The sequence below is a fragment of the Aquarana catesbeiana genome, linkage group LG04, assembly GCF_042186555.1.
Source record: "Aquarana catesbeiana isolate 2022-GZ linkage group LG04, ASM4218655v1, whole genome shotgun sequence".
NCBI lineage: Eukaryota > Metazoa > Chordata > Amphibia > Anura > Ranidae > Aquarana > Aquarana catesbeiana.
The window spans coordinates 253592272-253612346 of NC_133327.1; the positions used below are offsets into that span (position 1 = coordinate 253592272).

Below are 20075 nucleotides of genomic sequence, written 5' to 3' on the forward strand. Positions count from 1 at the left end.
ACGGGGCGGTTCATCATGGATCCGTTCCATGTGAAAGAGCCCATACAGCTCACAGTGCATGTCCGAGCAAATGAGAATCATGAGGTCAAAGGAACTGCCTGAAGAGCTCAGAGACAGAATTGTGGCAAGGCACAGATCTTGCCAAGATTACAAAAAAAATTTCTGCTGCACTTAAGGTTCCTAAGAGCACAGTGGCCTCCATAATCCTTAAATGGAAGACGTTTGGGACGACCAGAACCCTTCCTAGAGCTGGCCATCTGGCCAAACTGAGCTATCGGGGGAGAAGAGCCTTGGTGAGAGAGGTAAAGAAGAACCCGAACATCACTGTGGCTGAGCTCCAGAGATGCAGTCAGGAGATGGGAGAAAGTTGTAGAAAGTCAACCATCACTGCAGCCCTCCACCAGTCGGGGCTTTATGGCAGAGTGGCCAGCCTCTCCTCGGTGCAAGACACATGAAAGCCTGCATGGAGTTTGCTAAAAAAAACACCTGAAGGACTCCAAGATGGTGAGAAATAAGATTCTCTGGTCTGATGAGACCAGGATAGAACTTTTTGGCCTTAATTCTAAGCGGTGTGGAGAAAACCAGGCACTGCTCATCACCTGTCCAATACAGTCCCAACAGTGAAGCATGGTGGTGGCAGCATCATGCTGTGGGGGTGTTTTTCAGCTGCAGGGACAGGACGACTGGTTGCAATCGAGGGAAAGATGAATGCGGCCAAGTACAGTACACAGCTAAAATAACGAAGGAGAGGCTTCACAACAACTCTGACTGTTCTTGAATGGCCCAGCCAGAGCCCTGACTTAAACCCAATTGAGCATCTCTGGAGAGACCTAAAAATGGCTGTCCACCAACATTTACCATCCAACCTGACAGAACTGTAGAGGATCTGCAAGGAGGAATGGCAGAGGATCCCCAAATCCAGGTGTGAAAAAACTTGTTGCATCTTTCCCAAAAATACTCATGGCTGTATTAGATCAATAGTGTTCTTCTACTAAATACTGAGCAAAGGGTCTGAATACTTAGGACCACGTGATATTTCAGTTTTTCTTTTTTAATAAATCTGCAAAAATGTCAACAATTCTGTGTTTTTCTGTCAATATGGGGTGCTGTGTGTACATTAATGAGGAAAAAAAAAAAAATAAATAAATAAAAAAGGGATTTTAGCAAATGGCTGCAATATAACAAAGAGTGAAAAATTTAAGGGGGTCTGAATACTTTCCATCCCCACTGTATGTAAACTATGAATCCTGTTTTTTTAAGCAAGAGTATGCTATAAATATGTAAGGGTGAATGTGATTAGACCCTTTAGTATTCTATGTGATATATAGAGACACACACGTGCACTAAATGTTATCAAAAGTATTGGGACACCTGCCTTTCAACACACATGAACTTTAATGGCATCCCAGTCTAAAGCCTCGTACACATGATCGGATTTTTGGCAGGGAATTGATGACAGACTGTTTGCCTAAAATCCGACCGTTAGTACACTCCTTCAGACAATTGTTGTCCAATTTTCCGCCAACAAATGTTGGATGGCAGGCTAGTACATTTTTGGCGGACAACAGTCTGTTGTCAGATTTTCGCATCGTGTGTACACAAGTCCGTCACACAAAAGTCCAAACTACAAACACGCATGCTCGGAATCAATGCTCACCAAACACAACATTAGCAGAAGGTGCCGAAAGGGTGCCGCTCAAGAGCTGAAATTCCACGTAGTATGTCACTACATTCATGTTTGTTTGCTGACAATTGTGTGCTGTTGGTATGAAAGACAAGTTCCTGGCACACGCCCTTCGAACAAAAGTCTGATACTCTGTGGGCCAATAATCCGATCGTGTGTACAAGGCTTTAGTCTGTAGGGTTAAATATTGAGTTGGCCCACCCTTTGCAGCAATAACAGCTTCAACTCTTCTGGGAAGGCGGTCAACAAGGTTTAGGATTAGGTCTATGAGAATGTTTGACCATTCTTCCAGAAGTGCATTTGTGAGGTCAGGTACTACTGTGCACGAGCAGGCCTGTCTCCACTCTAATTCATCCCAAAGGTGTTCTTTCAGGTTGAGGTCAGAACTCTGTGCAGGCCAGTCAAGTTCCTCCACCCCAAACTGGCTCATCCATGTCTTTATGGGCCTGCACAGTCTTGACCTGAACCCGACAGAACACCTTTGGGATGAATTAGAGCAGAGAATTACATGCTACTGACCCTATCCTCAGTCTTCTTGACCCCTGCCCACTGCTCTGCCAACCCTTATAATCTGCCCTACATCCTACCAACCACTGTACGCTGCCCTACATCCTACTAACCGCTGTACGCTGCCCTACATCCTACCGGCCACTGTACGCTGCCCTACATCCTACCGGCCACTGTACGCTGCCCTACATCCTACCGGCCACTGTACGCTGCCCTACATCCTACCGGCCACTGTACGCTGCCCTACATCCTACCGGCCACTGTACGCTGCCCTACATCCTACCGGCCACTGTACGCTGCCCTACATCCTACCGGCCACTGTACGCTGCCCTACATCCTACCGGCCGATGTACGCTGCCCTACATCCTACCAACCACTATACACTACCCTACATACTGCTGACCGCTGTACACCAACATTCCTACTACTGACCCCTGCACTCAGCCCTACATACTATTTATACTGGGCAGAACTTAGAGCAGACAGCAAAAACTAGCATTGAGCCAAGCCAGGCAGTCAAGTAAGCAGGCAGTTTCAGCTGTTTTGCTTTCATGATGGACTCCGGTATCAGACTTGAGGGGCAGCCAATTACTCTCCAGACATGAGAAACAATTTGGAAATGAAAGTGAACGGCGAGTTTCTCGCTGAAGCTAACTTTTAAAAGGTAGGCCAAGTTTATATTTTTTACAGTATTGTTTTTATACATTTTATAAGTTTTTTTGCACGTTATCCTTACTTTTTATTTTTCCTAGTTAATTTCTTTAAAACAAAAAAACAAAAAAAACAAAAAAGAAAAAACAAAAAACAAAAAAAATGTTGATCAGGTAGATCACCTCTGAAAGGTTGTGTACTTCTGCTCTAAACCGTATAATGGTAGATAGATTTGAAAAATTCACAAAATACAGCAAGAAGTGGCTTATTTTTTGCTTGTGCTGCGTATTCATTCCCAAGGTGAGTATGGGAGCAAATATATAGAAAAGACCAATAGGTGCCAAGGCTATTGCATAATAATCAAAATTAGAAAACTATGAAGCAACACACAGACTAGTCAACCTATAATTGCCTTTTACTTTTAGAATAAAGACATGAATTTGCATAGGCTAGATCATTAGGATGGAAAAATCAAATGAGAGTAGTACTTTTTTTTTTTTTTACTTTAAAATGTTTATTAATTTTTGACAAAATACAGATGGAGTAGCACTTTTACACATAAACAGAATCAGATATAGCAGCTTGACCAATGCCTCTGAAAATAATCAATTCGAATAGATAGATAAAAAAATAAATAAACTGGCTAAGGAGAGCAAGGGACGGGGCTCATTGGGATTAACTGCTTGTTAAATAGGAGATAAAATAAAAAATAAATAAAAAAACGGCAAAAAAGGTTTCACTGTACGAGTCTGCTGTAGCTGAAATTATGGGAATAGTCTGTCATCTGCATCTAACAGCAGCCCATAATCTGCATTTAACAGCAGAAACAAGTTAAAAAGCTAAAAAAGTCAGCGATATATCTGTCAATCATTCCTCTAACACAGGCATGTCCAAAGTCCGGCCCACGGACCAACTGCAGCCCGCCTGATAATTTGGACATGTATATCTTTTGTGGCCCCTAACGAATTCCCGAACACCAGGGGCCACAAAAGATATACATGCTGGCTGCCTTGGAGGGAGGAGGCGGGATGAGTGCCATACATACAGGTGAATTTCCTGTTTGCACGGCGACCTCTGTAATAGGAAGTCCCGTCTCCTGCGCTGCCATTGGACGACTGTTCTGTCCATCATAGGAGGAGGGACTTTGTATTAACTCCTTTAGATCCGCGCTACAGCCAAATGACAGCTACAGCGTGGATCTGCTTTGCTGGGAGGGTGTCAATAGATGTCCTCCCCTTTGCAAGCTGGCCGCAAGTGCTGTGATCACCTGAGTCACTGAGACTCGGGTGATCGGAGTAAGGGGTCGATCCCGACCCCTTACCACATGATCAGCTGTCAGCCAATGACAGCTGATCATTTGATGTAAACAGAGGATTGGTAATAGTTTTTTTTTTCCTTCTCACGCTGACAGAGTGAGGAGAAAAAAAAGTTGATCACCGTCTTCTGTTGAAGGGGCAGCAGTCCCGAGCAGGGAGAGGCGAAGCCGCCTCATGTGTCCACAGTGCCCACAAGTACATCAGTGACGCTCAATCAGTGCCCACCAGTGACACCCGATCAGTGCCCACCAGTGACACCCGATCAGTGCCCACCAGTGACACCCGATCAGTGCAGCCCATCAGTGCAGCCTCATCAGCGTACATCAATGAAGGAGAAAAATTACCTGTTTGCAAAATTTATTAACAAAATATAAATTTTTTTTTTTTTTTTTTTTAATTCGGTCTTTAATTTTTTTAACAAATAAAAAACCCAGAGGTGATCAAATACCACCAAAAGAAAGCTCTATTTGTGGGAAAAAAAATGATAACATTTCATTTGGGTACAGTGTTGTATAACCGCGCAACTGTCATTCAAAGAGTGACAGCACTAAAAGCTGCAAATTGCTCTGGGCAGCAGGGGGGTTTAGGTGCCCAGTAAGCAAGTGGTTAAAGAGGCCGCCGAGAAAAAAAAAAAAAGATTCTCCTGTATGTAATCTGTTGGCACTCGTCCCGCCCCCTCCCTGTCCCATCCAAGGCTGCAGATGGGCATCAATCAGGCTGCACTTATGGTAATGGGGGAGCTGCATTCCTGGCAATGGTAAGACATGACAACGGTGGGGCTGCATTCATGGCAACGGTGGGGCTGCAGATGGGCACTAATTAGGCTGCATTCATGGGCACTGGTCCTTATTTTGCTTCACAGTTCTTTATTTAAAATGTCAGTTTTTTCCTGACACTTCCCTCTTAAAGTGAAGGTGTGTGTTATAAATACGGTATTTCCAAATAACACGCCCAAGCTCATCTCTTCACCATACATAGCCACAAAAGCAAGAGAATTCTTGTTGGGCAGTGTATTAGTGCTCGGACGAACACACTTCAGGCAAAATGGTCGGTCCTCATGCACGTTCACTTCATCAAATCTGGCCCTCTTTCAAAAAAGTTTGGACACTCCTGCTCTAACATAATGCACATGCAATGTTCATGATTTTGAGAATCACTTGTGATTATCATGCAGTTATGTTAGATGGAGGATAAGTGCTTCAGCAGTTCTAGCTGCTCATTTTGCAGGAATATTTTAATCTTCCTGCAAGCAAGGCCAACAAAGACTGAAGGATCAGACGTATGGTCCATGTGCTGCTGTCACCATTGCATAGGGATTATATTTGGTACCAGAACCGAGCATACTTGTGCAAGGGTGGACAGATCTCTTCATTATTCTTGTAACAGGTGTTCACTCTGCATAATGAAGTTAAAGTGATACTAAACACACACTGTTTAATTTAAACACATCTATTTCTGTATATGGATGATGGCACTGTAATTATTTTAATAAAAAAAAAAAACACGTCTAAGTACATCTAAGAGCTTCTAGTTCTCTGCTGCTGGTCACGTGTTCAAAAAACAGCCTTTGGAGTAAAAAAAAAAAAAATAAAAAAAAATATTAAAGTGTTTGTAGTCCCAAAAAAATAATAAAAGAAATATATACATATGTGTGAACTCCTGTTCTCTTATAGCAGGTTAAACAGCACACTGCTTGTGATGTCTAATCTGCCCCTCTCTAAACTGTGAAAAAACCTGGCTTATCCTGCAAGTTCCTGTGTTGCCCTCTGTGTTCTGACCACAATCATCATGGCTGCTGAGCCCTAATTACCATGGTCAGTTTATGTGCCTCCGTCATCCGCTGCTCTCCTGTCCCCCTCACCCCTTCCTGCTCCGTGTGTCTCTTAACCACCACCCCCCCACCTGACGCTGTTCGTAGTTAAAAAAAAAAAAAAAAAAAAGAAGATTAATTATCACTGGCAGCCCCTTTATTTTATCCAGGCATAATGCACTCTGTTTTTTTTTTTTTTTTAAAACAAAGCCTATAAATACCTTTTTTCAGCTATAGTCAGGCCTGTCACGTGACTCCTGGCTGCTTTGCTACTCCGATCCAGGGCTACAGTGGGAGAGGCCGAGCAGCCACGTGACCTCCCAGCTGACATCAGAAGGAGATCTCGGCCCCTCCCGCTGTAGCCCTGGATCGGTGTAGCAGAGCGGCCGGGAGTCACTAGACCAGCATGAACATAGCTGAAAAAAGGTATTAAGAGGCTTTGTTTAAAAAAATAAAAAATAAAAAGTAAAAAAAAAAAAAAAAAACACTTACAGAGTGCGTTATGGCTGGGTACAAGAGAGGAGCTGGAAGTGCATTTTTTGTAAGGTAACAACCACTTTAATAAACGGTTTGTATTACATACAAATATTTATTTGAATTTAAATCTTTATTATTTTGTGAAAACAACATGGTGTGGCCGGAGTTCTGCCAGTCACAGGCAGTCCCGCCCCTCCAGCCTTAGTCTTAGAATAAGAGGGAGGTGAAGCCCCCGTTAATCTACAAGTAATAACCCACCCCCATTGTGTTTAGCTGGTTAGTGGGCATGGAAGAGAAGGCAGGGAGTGAGCTGTCATTTACCACTGTACATAAGCCCACATGTGTGATGGTATAGTCACATGGGCTGCTCAGATGTGACAGGGAGGAAATGTTCAGCACAGAAACTCACTGAAAACTGAGTTGCCACCACAACTGTAAAATCCCTAGCTGAATGGACATGAACTGAAGGGGAAGATAGAGAACAGCCAGCAAGATCAACCAGGTTTTGTGCAGAATACAGTGCCAGGAGGGAAGTTATAGGCGTCCTCCCGTGATCGCGCTCTGTGATCGTTAAGTCCTTTGTACTTGGCTGATCACAGAGCAGGGTAAAGAGCCAATCACAGCAGCCCTTTACCACATGATCAGCTGTCAGGCAACGACGGGTGACCACGGAAGTAAACATACAGTGGGGACGGAAAGTATTCAGACCCCCTTAAAATTTTCACTCTTTGTTATATTGCAGCCATTTGCTAAAATCATTTAAGTTAATTTTTTTTCCTCATTAAATGTACACAGCACCCCATATTGGACAGAAAAACACAGAATTGTTGACATTTTTGCAGATTTATTAAGAAAGAAAAACTGAAATATCACATGGTCCTAAGTATTCAGACCCTTTGCTGTGACACTCATATTTAACTCAGGTGCTGTCCATTTCTTCTGATCATCCTTGAGATGGTTCTACACCTTCACTTGAGTCCAGCTGTGTTTGATTATACTGATTGGACTTGATTAGGAAAGCCACACACACCTGTCTTAATAAGACCTTACAGCTCACAGTGCATGTCAGAGCAAATGAGAATCATGAGGTCAAAGGAACTGCCTGAAGAGCTCAGAGACAGATTTGTGGCAAGGCACAGATCTGGCCAAGGTTACAAAAAAAAAATTCTGCTGCACTTAAGGTTCCAGAGATGCAGTCGGGAGATGGGAGAAAGTTGTAGAAAGTCAACCATCACTGCAGCCCCCCACCAGTCGGGGATTTATGGCACAGTGGCCCGACGGAAGCCTCTCTTCAATGCAAGACACATGAAAGCCCGCATGGAGTTTTCTAAAAAAACACCTGAAGGACTCCAAGAAGATGAGAAATAAAATTCTCTGGTCTGATGAGACCAAGATAGAACTTTTTGGCCTTAATTCTAAGCGGTATGTGTGGAGAAAACCAGGCACTGCTCATCACCTGTCCAATACAGTCCCAACAGTGAAGCATGGTGGTGGCAGCATCATGCTGTGGGGGTGTTTTTCAGCTGCAGGGACAGGACGACTGGTTGCAATCGAGGGAAAGATGAATGCGGCCAAGTACAGGGATATCCTGGACGAAAACCTTCTCCAGAGTTCTCAGGACCTCAGACTGGGCCGAAGGTTTACCTTCCAACAAGACAATGACCCTAAGCACACAGCTAAAATAACGAAGGAGTGGCTTCACAACAACTCCATGACTGTTCTTGAATGGCCCAGCCAGAGCCCTGACTTAAACCCAATTAAGCATCTCTGGAGAGACCTAAAAATGGCTGTCCACCAACGTTTACCATCCAACTTGATAGAACTGGAGAGGATCTGCAAGGAGGAATGGCAGAGGATCCCCAAATCCAGGTGTGAAAAACTTGTTGCATCTTTCCCAAAAAGACTCATGGCTGTATTAGATCAAAAGGGTGCTTCTACTAAATACTGAGCAAAGGGTCTGAATACTTAGGACCATGTGATATTTCAGGTTTTCTTTTTTAATAAATCTGCAAAAATGTCAACAAATCTGTGTTTTTCTGTCAATATGGGGTGCTGTGTGTACATTAATGAGGACAAAAATGAACTTAAATGATTTTAACAAATGGCTGCAATATAACAGAGTGAAAAATTTAAGGGGGTCTGAATACTTTCCGTCCCCTCTGTAAGCCTGTTTTTTTTTCCTCCTCACAATTTCTTTCGTGGAAGTAAACAGAAGCTGGCTATTGGCACAATTTTTTTTAAAGCAAAAATAAAAACCCAGTGGTGATTAAAAGAAAGTTCTATTTGTGTGAAAAATTTTAAAATAAAAAAAAAATTTAACAAAAATGGGTATAGCGTTGCATGACAATTGTTATTCAAAGTGTGAGAGCGCTGAAAGTTGAATTTTGGTCTGGGCAGGAAGGGGGTACAAGTGCCCAATAAGCAAGTGGTTAACATTGGAGGCAAAATCATAAAGGAGACGCAGCTTAGGCAGTGCAGTTAAAGATCATTTTCTAACGCATACCTTTATTGGAGGACTGAGACTTTGAGCTGGGACGGGGAGAGCTGTGGGAGTTACGATTTACGTAATCATTACCATAATCATCATTGTAATCATCATCATCTGGAGGGGGAGGGAGAGGCCTGTTTGAAAAGAAATACAATGTGCATTATTTCAAGTTTACATTTAAAACAAGGATTTACATAATAACAATACATTACACAATTGTGACTACCTAGAGCAGGGGTCTGCAACCCCCGACACGTGTGCCAGACATGGCACACAGCTGTGTTTATGATGGCACGCGAGCTGAGTATTTCTGTCTGCTGCTGCATGCAATCCCAGCCTCAACCATTGATTCCTGGTTAAGCTGGGCCTATTGGCTTTGCCTGAGTCCCAGGATGAAAGCGCACGTGCAGTGGCCGGTTCCAATTCCCGCTTAGCCACGCTCATTGGCTGTGCCCGAGTCCCGGGATAGCAGCGCGTGCGCAGTTGCCGGGCGTCCGCAGTTGCTGGTTCCAATCCCCGGCGCAGCTGCTCTCTTTGGCTGGGTCCCGGGATAGCGGCACGTGTGCAGTTGCCCTGGCGCCCCCCCAGAGTGACTGCCCTCTCCGGTAGCTGGTGTGTGTAAGCATTTTGTCTGTCATTTTTGTATTGTGTACTTGCTGGCTTGACTTTTTGCTTATGTTTTTTTTTCCCTACCTCTTCACTCTGGGTCCATGGGGTTTGGATTGTTTGCTCTTGGTGTCTGTTGGTTTTGGGTATGTGGCTAAGAGGCTATGAATGCAGGTGGACAGAGGTGCTTGGCACTGTATTGTTTCATGAATGGGGTGTTGTGACTTTGCAAGTTTAGTGGCTGCCGTGTGGGCAAATATGTTACGGTGTGTGTATGTATGTGCGTGTGCAGTTGTGTGTGGGTATGTGTATGCATGTACAGGAATGTTGTGCGTGCAAGTTTTATATGTTGGTGTATATGTGGTTCCGGTGTGTGCATGGGTGGGTGTGTATGCACGTGCAAATGTGTCGGCATGGAAGGTGGTGTGGGTGTTGTGGTTGGCGTGTAATAGTGCAGATTGTCACGGATGGGGTATGTGTATGTGCATGTTTTTGCGTTGGTGATTGGGTGTGGGTTTGTATGTCAGGATGCATGTGCGGGCATGGGTGGTTTGGACATGGTCATGATTATGTGGTTATGGGTGGTGGAGTTTGGGGCATTTGAGGTAATGCTGGGTTGGATAGAAGATAGGATATGCTTGGTAGAGTTATGGTTTGATGAGTGAGATTATGGTTGCATGTGGTACATGATCTAAGTATGGTGGAGTTTTTAGGGGGGCACTGGGGAACCTGATGTAATGCAGGCAACTCTGGGGACCCTAATGTAACGTGGGGAGACTCTGGGGACCTGATGTAATTGGGGGGGGGGACTTGAGGTCTCAATGTAAGGGGGGACCCTGGCGATTGATGCAAGTCTGGGAAGCCTCTGGGGACCCTAATTTAATGGGGGGGGGGGGGGGCTCTGGGGACCCTGATGTAATGGGGAGACTCTAGGAAATATGGTGTTATGGGGAGAACTCTTGGGACCCTGATGCAAGGGGGAGGGAACACTGGGGACCCTGGTGTAAGGGGGTGGAGAATCTCTTGCGACTCTGATGTAAAGGGGGGGGCTGTTATAAGGGAGGGCTCTGGGGATCCTGATGTAAGGAGGAGGACTCTAGGGACCCTGATGTAAGTAGGAGAGGAGCTCTGATGTAAGGGTGGGATTTTGGAAACCCTGATATAAGTGCTTAGTCTGATTTCTAAATGTAATAGTTAGTGAAGGTGCAGGAATAGGGGTGATCTGAGGTGTGAAGGTCTAGGAATAGGAGTGGTATGAGGGTCCAGGAATTGGGGTGATCTGAGGTGTGAAGGTGCAGGAACTGGAGTGGATCTGGGGTGTAATGGCACTGGGACTGATAGCGCAAGAATTGGGGATAATTTGGTGTTTAGAGGTGCATTCATTGGGGTTTGAGATCTAAAAGTGCAAAAATTGGGGGGGGGGGATGTGAGGTGTGAAGGTGCATGATATGAGGTGTGAGGGTGATAGGGGTGATCTGTAGAAGTCCTTAGCTGGCATATTCATTTCAACCTTACATGCCTTGTAGCACAAGGGTAAGTTATCATTGATCTTTGAAAGCGCTAATTGGAAATGTTAATTTCTTACTATTATTCAAGTAATTTTTTCTATTTCGTCATGGAGAGTGACGTTGACTGTTTTTTTAATATATATATATATATATATATATATATATATATATATATATATATATATATATATATAAATAAAAAAAAAAAAAAAAAAAAAACAAAAAAACTTGCTCTCAATTTTCTTTAAAAGAAAAGAAAAGAAAAGAAAAAAAAAAAAAAAAAAAAAAAAAGAAAATTGGCACACTGTGCTCAAAAGCTTTCCTACCCCTGACCTAGGAGTATATTAAAGTGTATTAATTACACAAGATAAAGAGTGTGATTTTAAAGAGATTTTCTACTTTCCTTAAGAAAGTAGGAAATGCTCTTGCACACATACAGATAATGATCGTCACCTACTACCGCCTTAGGTCCTCTTATCGGCCGTTTCCAGAGCAGAGAAAAATCAGTTCTGAAACTGGCATAGCGCTCAAACTCAGAACAACTTGGAATCTATTTGGCATAACACAACTGCCAAAAGGAAAACTGGATGCAGTGGATTGCATGAATACACTTAAAGCATATCTACAGTGAGGGGAAAAAAGTATTTGATACCCTGCTGATTTTGTTAGTTTGCCCACTGGCAAAGAAATGATCAGTCTATAATTTTAATGGTAGGTTTATTTTAACAGTGAGCGACAGAACAAAAAAAAAAAAAAGAATCCAGAAAAACGCATTTAAAAAAAAAAAAGTTATAAATTGATTTGCATTTTAAATGAGTAAAATAAGTATTTGATCCCCTATCCATCTGCAAAATTTCTGGCTCCCAGGTGTCTTCTATACAGGTGACAAGCTGAGATTAGGAGCATTCAAAGGAGGGAATGCTCCCAATCTCAGCTTGTTACCTGTATAAAAGACACCTGTCCACAGCAGCAATCAGATTCCACTCTCTCCACCATGGCCAAAACCAAAAGCGCTGTCCAAGGATTTCAGGGACATGATTGTAGACCTACACAAGTCTGGAATGGGCTACAGGACCATCGCCAAGCAGCTTGGTGACAGAGTGACAACAGTTGGTGCGATTAATCGCAAATGGAAGAAACACAAATGTCAATCTCCCTTGGTCTGGGGCTCCATGCAAAAAAAAAAAAACAAAAAAAAAAAAAAAAAAACAACCCACGGCGTGCCTCCCCCCCAATCCATGCCAGACAAGCCAGCGCCCCTCCTCCTGAACCATACCATGCCACAGGGCCTCTTCCCTACAACCCTGGCCGGTGGTTGTGGGGGTATGCGGGCATGGGGCTTATTGTAATCTGGAAGCCTCCTTTAACATGGGGGCCCCCCAGACCCTAGTCCCACCATGTGAATGAGTAGGGGTACATTGTACCCCTACTCATTCACCAAAAACAAAACAGACAGGTTTTTGACAATTTCTTTATTAAATATAACAAAAAACAAAAACAATGTCCCCTCCGGTGTAAATCCAGCGTCAATCTCGATGAACGGTGCCGCTGACCCAAAAAATTAAAAAAGTAAAAAAAGCTCTGCACCCGTCGCTGGCTCCTGCCATCTGCCCATGCCTTCATCTGACAGTTCTTAAATAGCTAAAGGGCCAAGCAGCGACATCTGGGGGCCCCACCCACTTGTGACATCACTGACCGAGGCATCCTGGGTCGATAAATGGATGAGGGGGACATCCCCCCCATGAAGTAAAGAACTGTGAGATGCCGGAGCGGGCATGTGGCAGGGAGCCAGCAACAGCTGAGGAGCTCGTTCATCGTGATTGACGCTGGATCTACACCGGGGGACATTGTTTTTTCTAATAAAGGAATTGTCAAAAACTGTCTGTTGTCTGCGTTTCTTAACCACTTAAGGACCAGCCGCAGTCATACTGCAGCAGATGGCTCTCCTGTGCGAATCGCCGAAGGTGTACGTCGGCCGCTTTAAGAGTGATAGGGGGCACGCGTATGTCGCCGGAGTCGATTCACGTGGCCAGCGGCCACGATGTCCGCCGGCCACCCACAATCACTCCACAGAGAGCCAGAATGGGGATCTGTCAATGTAAACAGGGAAGGAGAACCAGATCTGCTGTTCCTAGTGATTAGGGACAGCGATCTCTCTCCTCCTCCAGTCAGTCCCATCCCCCCACAGTTAGAAACACCTCCCAGGGAACACATTTAACCCCTTGTTCACCCCCTAGTGTTAACCCCTTCCCTGCCAGTGACATTTACACAGTAATCAGTGAATTTTTATAACACTGACCGCTGTATAAATGTCAATAGTCCCAAAAATGTGTCAAAAGTGTCCGATCTGTCTGCCGCAATCCCGAAGAGAAGGAGAAGGGGAAGAAGAAATAAATCTATCCCCTATTTTGGAGACACTATAACTTTTGCGTAAACCAATCAATATACGCTTATTATGATTTTTTTAACCAAAAATATGTAGAAGAATTCATATTGGCCTAAACTGATGAAGAAACTTTTTTCTTGATATTTATTTTAGCAGAAAGTAAAAAAAAAAATATAGTTTTCTTTAAAAATGTCGCTCTTTTTTTGTTTATAGCACAAAAAATAAAAACCGCAGAGGTGATCAAATACCATCAAAAGAAAGCTCTATTTGTGGGGAAAAAAAAAGGACATCAATATTGTTTGGGTATAACGTGCCGTATTGCAAAAAACGACCTGGTCATTAAGGTGGGGAAATCCTTCCAGTCCTTAAAGAGTTCCACCCCCCCCCCCCCCCCCCCCCCACAAAAAAAAAAAAAAAAAAAATTAATGTGCTTAAAAAAAATAAAAAAATAAAAAAAAAAGTTTGTAGAAAATGTTTTTTTACTCACCTCTAAATGCCTGTTGCTTCGATCCCCCGCATCGCTGAACCCTGGGACAGTTAAGTGTCCGATTATTAAAAGTCAGCAGCTGCAGTATTTGTAGCTGCTGACTTTTAATTTTTTTCTTTTCTTTTTTTTTTTAAGTGGGAACCCCGCTTTAAGTGGTTGAACAGCTAAGGAGCAGGGCCAAATATTGGCCCTGCCCCCTGGTGACGTCATCAAGCAGTGCATGCTGGGTCGATGAGGTCACAGGAGGGGTCCGCCCCTTTAATATTTCAAAACTGTGAAACGCTGGAGAAGGCAGATGGCGGGAACCAGCGATGGGCACGGAGCGATCTTATTTTATGGGGTGTGTGGTGGCATTCGTGATTGATGCTGGATCTACCCCGGGGGGACATTGTTTTTTTTTTTTTTAACTTTTTGTTGACAAAAGAGTAGGGGTACAATGTACTTTATACTCATTCCCATAGGGAAGGGGGGGAGAGCTGGGATCTGGAGGCCCCCATTAAAGGAGGCTTGCAAGTTCCGATAAGCACCCTACCCGCAGAGGCCCACAACCACCAGCCAGTGTTGTGGGGAAGAGGCCCTTTCTCATGGTGCCTTGAGGTGGGGCCTACCCCCTGCCAGGCTGCATGCTCAGATAAAAGTCTGGTATAGATTTTGGGGTGGGGAGAAACCCTACACCATTTAAAAAAAAAAAAAAAAAATTGGTGTGGGGGTTCTCTTCGAAATCCATAAGGATCTGGCATGGATTTGGGGGGTGGGGCCCCATGTATTTTTTTTTTTTTAACATTTTGGCATGGGGATCCCCTTAAAATCTGTACCAGAACCTAAAGAGCTTGGTATGGACTGGGGGGACCCCTACGCTGTATTTTTCACATTTTTTTATTGCCAGCAATGGTTTTCTTTTACATTCAGTTGTCAGCGGGGAACCTCGTCAGCTGAGGAGTCATCCGTTGTTAAGGACGCGGCAACCGGCTTCCCGACCTGATTCTTAAGAACCAGATATTATTAAAGATGCCGATGTCCGCCGGCTCCAAAAACTCATTTGAACTGTATCTAAAATCACAGCTAAACAGCTGCTTTGGAAATTCGCTGTGAAAAAGGAGGGGAAATTTGCACTGGACGTGTGTGAACCTGGCATTGCAATAGACAGAAAACATTTTTTCCTAATAGTAAATATGTTTTAATTATATACTGCACATAATGCAAACAAATATAAATAAGGTTCCTATACCTATATGGTTTGTCACTTCTGGAGCGGTGATGTTCATCCTTTGACCGTAGTCGAACACGTTCAGGTGTATTTAGCTGAAACAAAAAGCATGTTATGGTTATGAACTAAAAGTCCACTTTAAATATGAGTATACGCATACCCTTGTCAATGTGCGAGTTTAAAAAGTAATAGTACTGTGTTCTTATGTATGCATTCTGATGTATTGCTATATATACACAGTGCCTTGCAAACTTATTCACCCCCCCCCCCTTGGCATTTTTCGTGTTTTGTTGCCTCACAACCTGGAATTAACATGGATTGTTTGAGGATTTGCATCATTTAATTTACAGAACATGCCCACAACTTTGAAGATTTTTTTTTTTTTTTTTTTTTTTTTTTTAATTGTAAAGCAAACAACAAATACGACAAAATAACAGAAAACGTCAATGTGCATAATAATTAACCACCCTAAAGTCAATCCTTTGTAGAGCTACCTTTTGCGGCTATCACAGCTCCAAGTCACTTTGGATAAGTTTCTACGAGCTTGCCACATCTTACCACTGGGATTTTTGCCCATTCCTCCTTGCAAAACTGCTCCAGCTCCTTCAAGTTGGATGGTTTGCGCTTGTGAACAGCAATCTTTAAGTCTGACCACAGATTTTCTATTGGATTGAGGTCTGGACTTTGACTAGGCCATTGTAACACATTTACATGTTTCCCCTTAAACCACTCAAGTATTGCTTTAGCAGTGTGTTTGGGGTCATGGTCCTGCTGGAAGGTGAACCTCTGTCCTAGCCTCAAATCACACACAGAGTGGTACAGGTTTTGCTCAAGGACAACCCTGTATTTAGCACCATCCATCTTTCCCTCAACTCTGACCAGTTTCCCAGTCCCGACTGCTGAAAAACATCCTCATAGCAAGATGCTGCCACCACCATGTTTCACTGTGGGGATGGTGTTCTTTGGGTGATGTGATTTGTTGGGTTGGTTTTGTGCCAGACATAACGTTTTCTTTGATGGTCAAAAAGTTCAATTTTAGTCTCATCAGACCAGAGCACCTTCCTCCATACATTTTGGGAGCTTCCCACATGCTTTTTTGCAAACTCAAAACGTGCCATTTTGTTTTCTTGCTGAAAGTAATGGCTTTTTTTCTGGCCACTCTGCCATAAAGCCCAACTCATTGGAGCGTATGGCTTATTGTCGTCCTATGTACAGATATTCCAGTCTCTGCTGTGGAACTCTGCAGCTCCTCCAGGGTTACCTTAGGTCTCTGTGCTACCTCTCTCATTAATGCCCTCCTTGCCCATTCCGTGAGTTTTGGTGTGCAGCCGTCTCTTGGCAGGTTTGCTGTTGTGCCATGTTCTTTCCATTTGGTTATGATAGATTTGATGGTGCTCCTAGGGATCAAAGATTTGGATTTTTTTTATACCCTAACCCTGACTTGTACTTCTCAACAACATTGTCCCTTACTTGTTTGGAGAGTTCTTTGGTCTTCAGTGTTTGGTTAGTGGTGCCTCTTGCTCAGGTGTTGCAGCCTCTGGGGCCTTTCAAAAAGGTGTGTATATGTAATGACAGATCCAGTGACACTTAGGTTGCACACAAGTGGACATCATTTCACTAATTATGCGACTTCTGAAGGTCATTGGTTGCACCAGAGCTTTTTATGGGCTTCATAACAAAGGGGATGAATACATACGCACATGCCAATTATCAGTTTTTTATTTCTGAAAAATAGTTTTATGTATGTATTTTTCTAATTTTACTTCACCAACTAAGACTACTGTGTTCTGATCCATCACATATAATTCTGTAATGTAACAAAATAGGTAAAAAGCCAAGGGGGTGAATACTTTTGCAAGGCACTGTATTTACCCAAAGTCATTTACATTGTGACCGTAATGATGAAATTACAGGGCCCTTGCAGAGCCCACTCCTCCCGATTATATGGCCAGTGTATGGTGTGGGAAAAACGGTCACAGGGCACAATATGTTCTGTCAATTGATTTTGTTTCTTCTCTTGCCTTACTGAAAGTTAAAAAGTTGCACGTTCCACGGCAGATTCCCAACTACTTCAGCAGAGTAGTGTAAATGAGTTCAGAGGCGGTTTAACTTGCTTTTTTTTTTTTTTGTTTTTTTTTTTCCCAGATGGAACAGGTTCTACTGAGGTATGGATTGCAGACAAAGCATGTTAAACACATTTTCCTGCAAAAAGGTGAATTTTGCATTCAAACCCATCCCTTTCAACAGCTCTGCAATCAAATGGAAAATTCTACGTTCGACAAACACCTGTTTACACAAGCCTAGCTGCTACTTTCTGAAAGCGCCAATATTTTTAACAGGTACGTGATAACATTTGTCTTCATTTCTGCTACCATTTTATAATTTCTAGAGATTTAAAGGGGTTGTAAAGGTAAAAATTTTTTCACCTTAATGCATTCTATGCATTAAGGTGAAAAAACTTCTGACAGAACCGCCGCCCCCAGGCCCCCCGTTTTACTTACCTGACGCCTCGAAAGTCAGCTTCGCGTTCCCGACATCTGTTCCTCCGCTCACCCTGGCCGCTGATTGGCTGCAGTGGATGGATTGAAAGCAGCGCAGCCATTGGCTCGCGCTGCTGTCAATCACATCCGATGACGCGGCGCGCCGGGAGGCGGGGCCGAGTGATACAGCGAGCGGCTATAGCCGCCGGCTGTATCACGGGAGCGCGCCCGCAAGCACTCACCACCGTGCGAGGGAGCTCGCATTAAGGTGGTGAATGCTTGCGGGGAGGAGCTGAAACAGCCGCCGAGGGACCCCAGAAGACGAGGTTCGGGGCCACTCTGTGCAGAACGAGCTGCACAGTGAAGGTAAGTATAACATGTTTGTTATTTTTTAAAAAAAAAAAAAAACACCTTTACAAACGCTTTAAAGATTTACACTCACCTCCTGTTCATCTGCCCTTCTCCTTTCTTTTTCACGCCCTTTAGATTTCTTATAAGATTTCTCCTCTTTCTCCATTAACCAACGAGCTATTTCCTGTATAAAAAAAAAAAAAAAAAAAAGTAGGTTTATCAAATGAAATGTATGCATCTTAATATACAAGTAAGGCATTGTATTTGAACATCAGGCAGAAGCATTTAGTACATACAATTTGCTGTACACTTATTAAAGTGGTTCTAAAAGGCAGAAGGTTTTTTTACCCCAATGCATTCTCCTTTTTTTTTTTTTTTTTTTTTTTTAAACAAAGTTTTTTATTGAGCATATTGACATGTTAGAGCTCATACTTCAAGTATTAGGTTGGCATACATTACAATGATGACATCAGATTGTCTCCGCACATGAATAACATCAACGTTTGTTACTAATAGTTCTTCCGGGTTCTGTTAGACTCTCCTTCAATTCCTCCAACCTGAGTTTTAGCTCTTTTTTTTTTTTTTATATATACATATAAAAAAAATTACCAAAGAAAAAATAAGTATAATGTCAGAACCGTCGACATTAACCATAGAAACATAGTTTCAAGCATGTAAACAGTTGAATTCACTCCCCCCTTCAGTATTAATCTGTCCAGAATAATGTATGTATCCTCTCATCTATCACAGTACTGTTCATGTTCATCTTTGCCTACATTCATCCATCCCCATTGCCCCCTTCCCCCTCATCTGCTAATGTGTTTTTGGAGTCAGTCCACCTAAACTATACCTTTCTAAATTTCTTGGGGGCTCCCCTCACCTCATATGTCATTTTATACAAGGGTATATCTGTATTTATTATTTTCATCCACATTCCCAAAGTAAGTTGTTCGTCATTAATCCATCTTCGGGTTATCAATTTTCGCATTCCGAAGTACAGAAGTCTGAGAAACAATTTTGTATACACATTAATTTCTTCTTGGTCAAAGACACCCAACAGACATCTCAAGGGAGAGCATATATTTGGAAGGTCAAAGTGGTCGGATATGAACTCACCTGAGACCATAGTGGCCTTATCTTAGGACAGTCCCATACCATGTGAAAGAAAGTTCCCCCACTTCCCTGGCATTTATGGCACTCTGCAGTGTCTCTTCTATGCATTTTGAATAGCCTAGTTGGAGTGTAGTACACCTGATGTAAATATCAAAGCTGTATCATTCTATCCGTGGAAGAAATGACCGAGACAAGGTATGTATCGAGCACCTCCTGCCACATTTCCTCAGTCAGTTCTGGTATAATCGCTATCCATCTATTTCTAGTCCTAGCAGTCAGGTCGGGGCCTCCCAGTCCTATCTCTCTATAGTACCTGGAAATATGTTTAGTTGGTTCCGAGTCAATCAGGACCTTTTCCAAAGTGGTGTTTTGCACTTTCACCTCCCCCCTCCCAAACTGGGCTGTCGCTGCATGTTGCAGTTGAGCATATCTAAATTGCCAGGTTCTAGGTATGCCAAACTGTTCCCGCAGACGTGTAAAGGAGGACAGCTTACCATCTTGGTATATCTGGTGAAGATATTTTACCCCATATTTGACCCATCTATACCCATCCTCTATTTTGTAGAACTCTCTTAGGGATTTATTGCACCACAAAGGACAATTAGGTGACATCCATAAGGGGTCATCCATTATTCTCTGCGCACATAGGTGAAACACCCTTCCTGGTAACGCCATAACAGACCCCACCTTTCTCCCCGGTATCTATTTTCTAAACAGCATATTCGTAGTGTTTCCTGAGATGTGGCCACCGCAAAAATGTCAGTTAGGACGCAAAAAAATAGGATCTGATATCTGGCATAGCCAGCCCCCCCCCCCCCCCCCCGTGCTATTGGTAACTTCAGGACTGCCTGAGATATTCTGGGGGCTTTAGATCCCCACAAGAACTCCATCACAATAGAATCTATGTGTCTGAACAGTTTCACCGAGACATACACGGGCGAGTTCGAGAGAATGTACAACAACTTTGGAAGAAAGATAATTTTAAACAGGTTTATGCGACCAAT

At 43.2% G+C, this 20075-nt stretch overlaps 1 protein-coding gene across 2 annotated transcripts in view; it reads right to left on the reverse strand.

The window, feature by feature from the left end:
• Positions 1-20075, reverse strand: part of CCDC50 (coiled-coil domain containing 50) — a 148241-nt gene that overhangs the window by 18401 nt on the left and 109765 nt on the right. For both annotated transcript variants that reach the window (XM_073626393.1, XM_073626392.1), the window contains 3 exons: positions 18050-18142; positions 15149-15222; positions 8949-9067 (listed from right to left, as the gene is read on the reverse strand). In XM_073626393.1, the coding sequence (XP_073482494.1) occupies positions 8949-9067; positions 15149-15222; positions 18050-18142 (286 nt within the window). The remainder of the gene's footprint in view (positions 1-8948; positions 9068-15148; positions 15223-18049; positions 18143-20075) is intronic.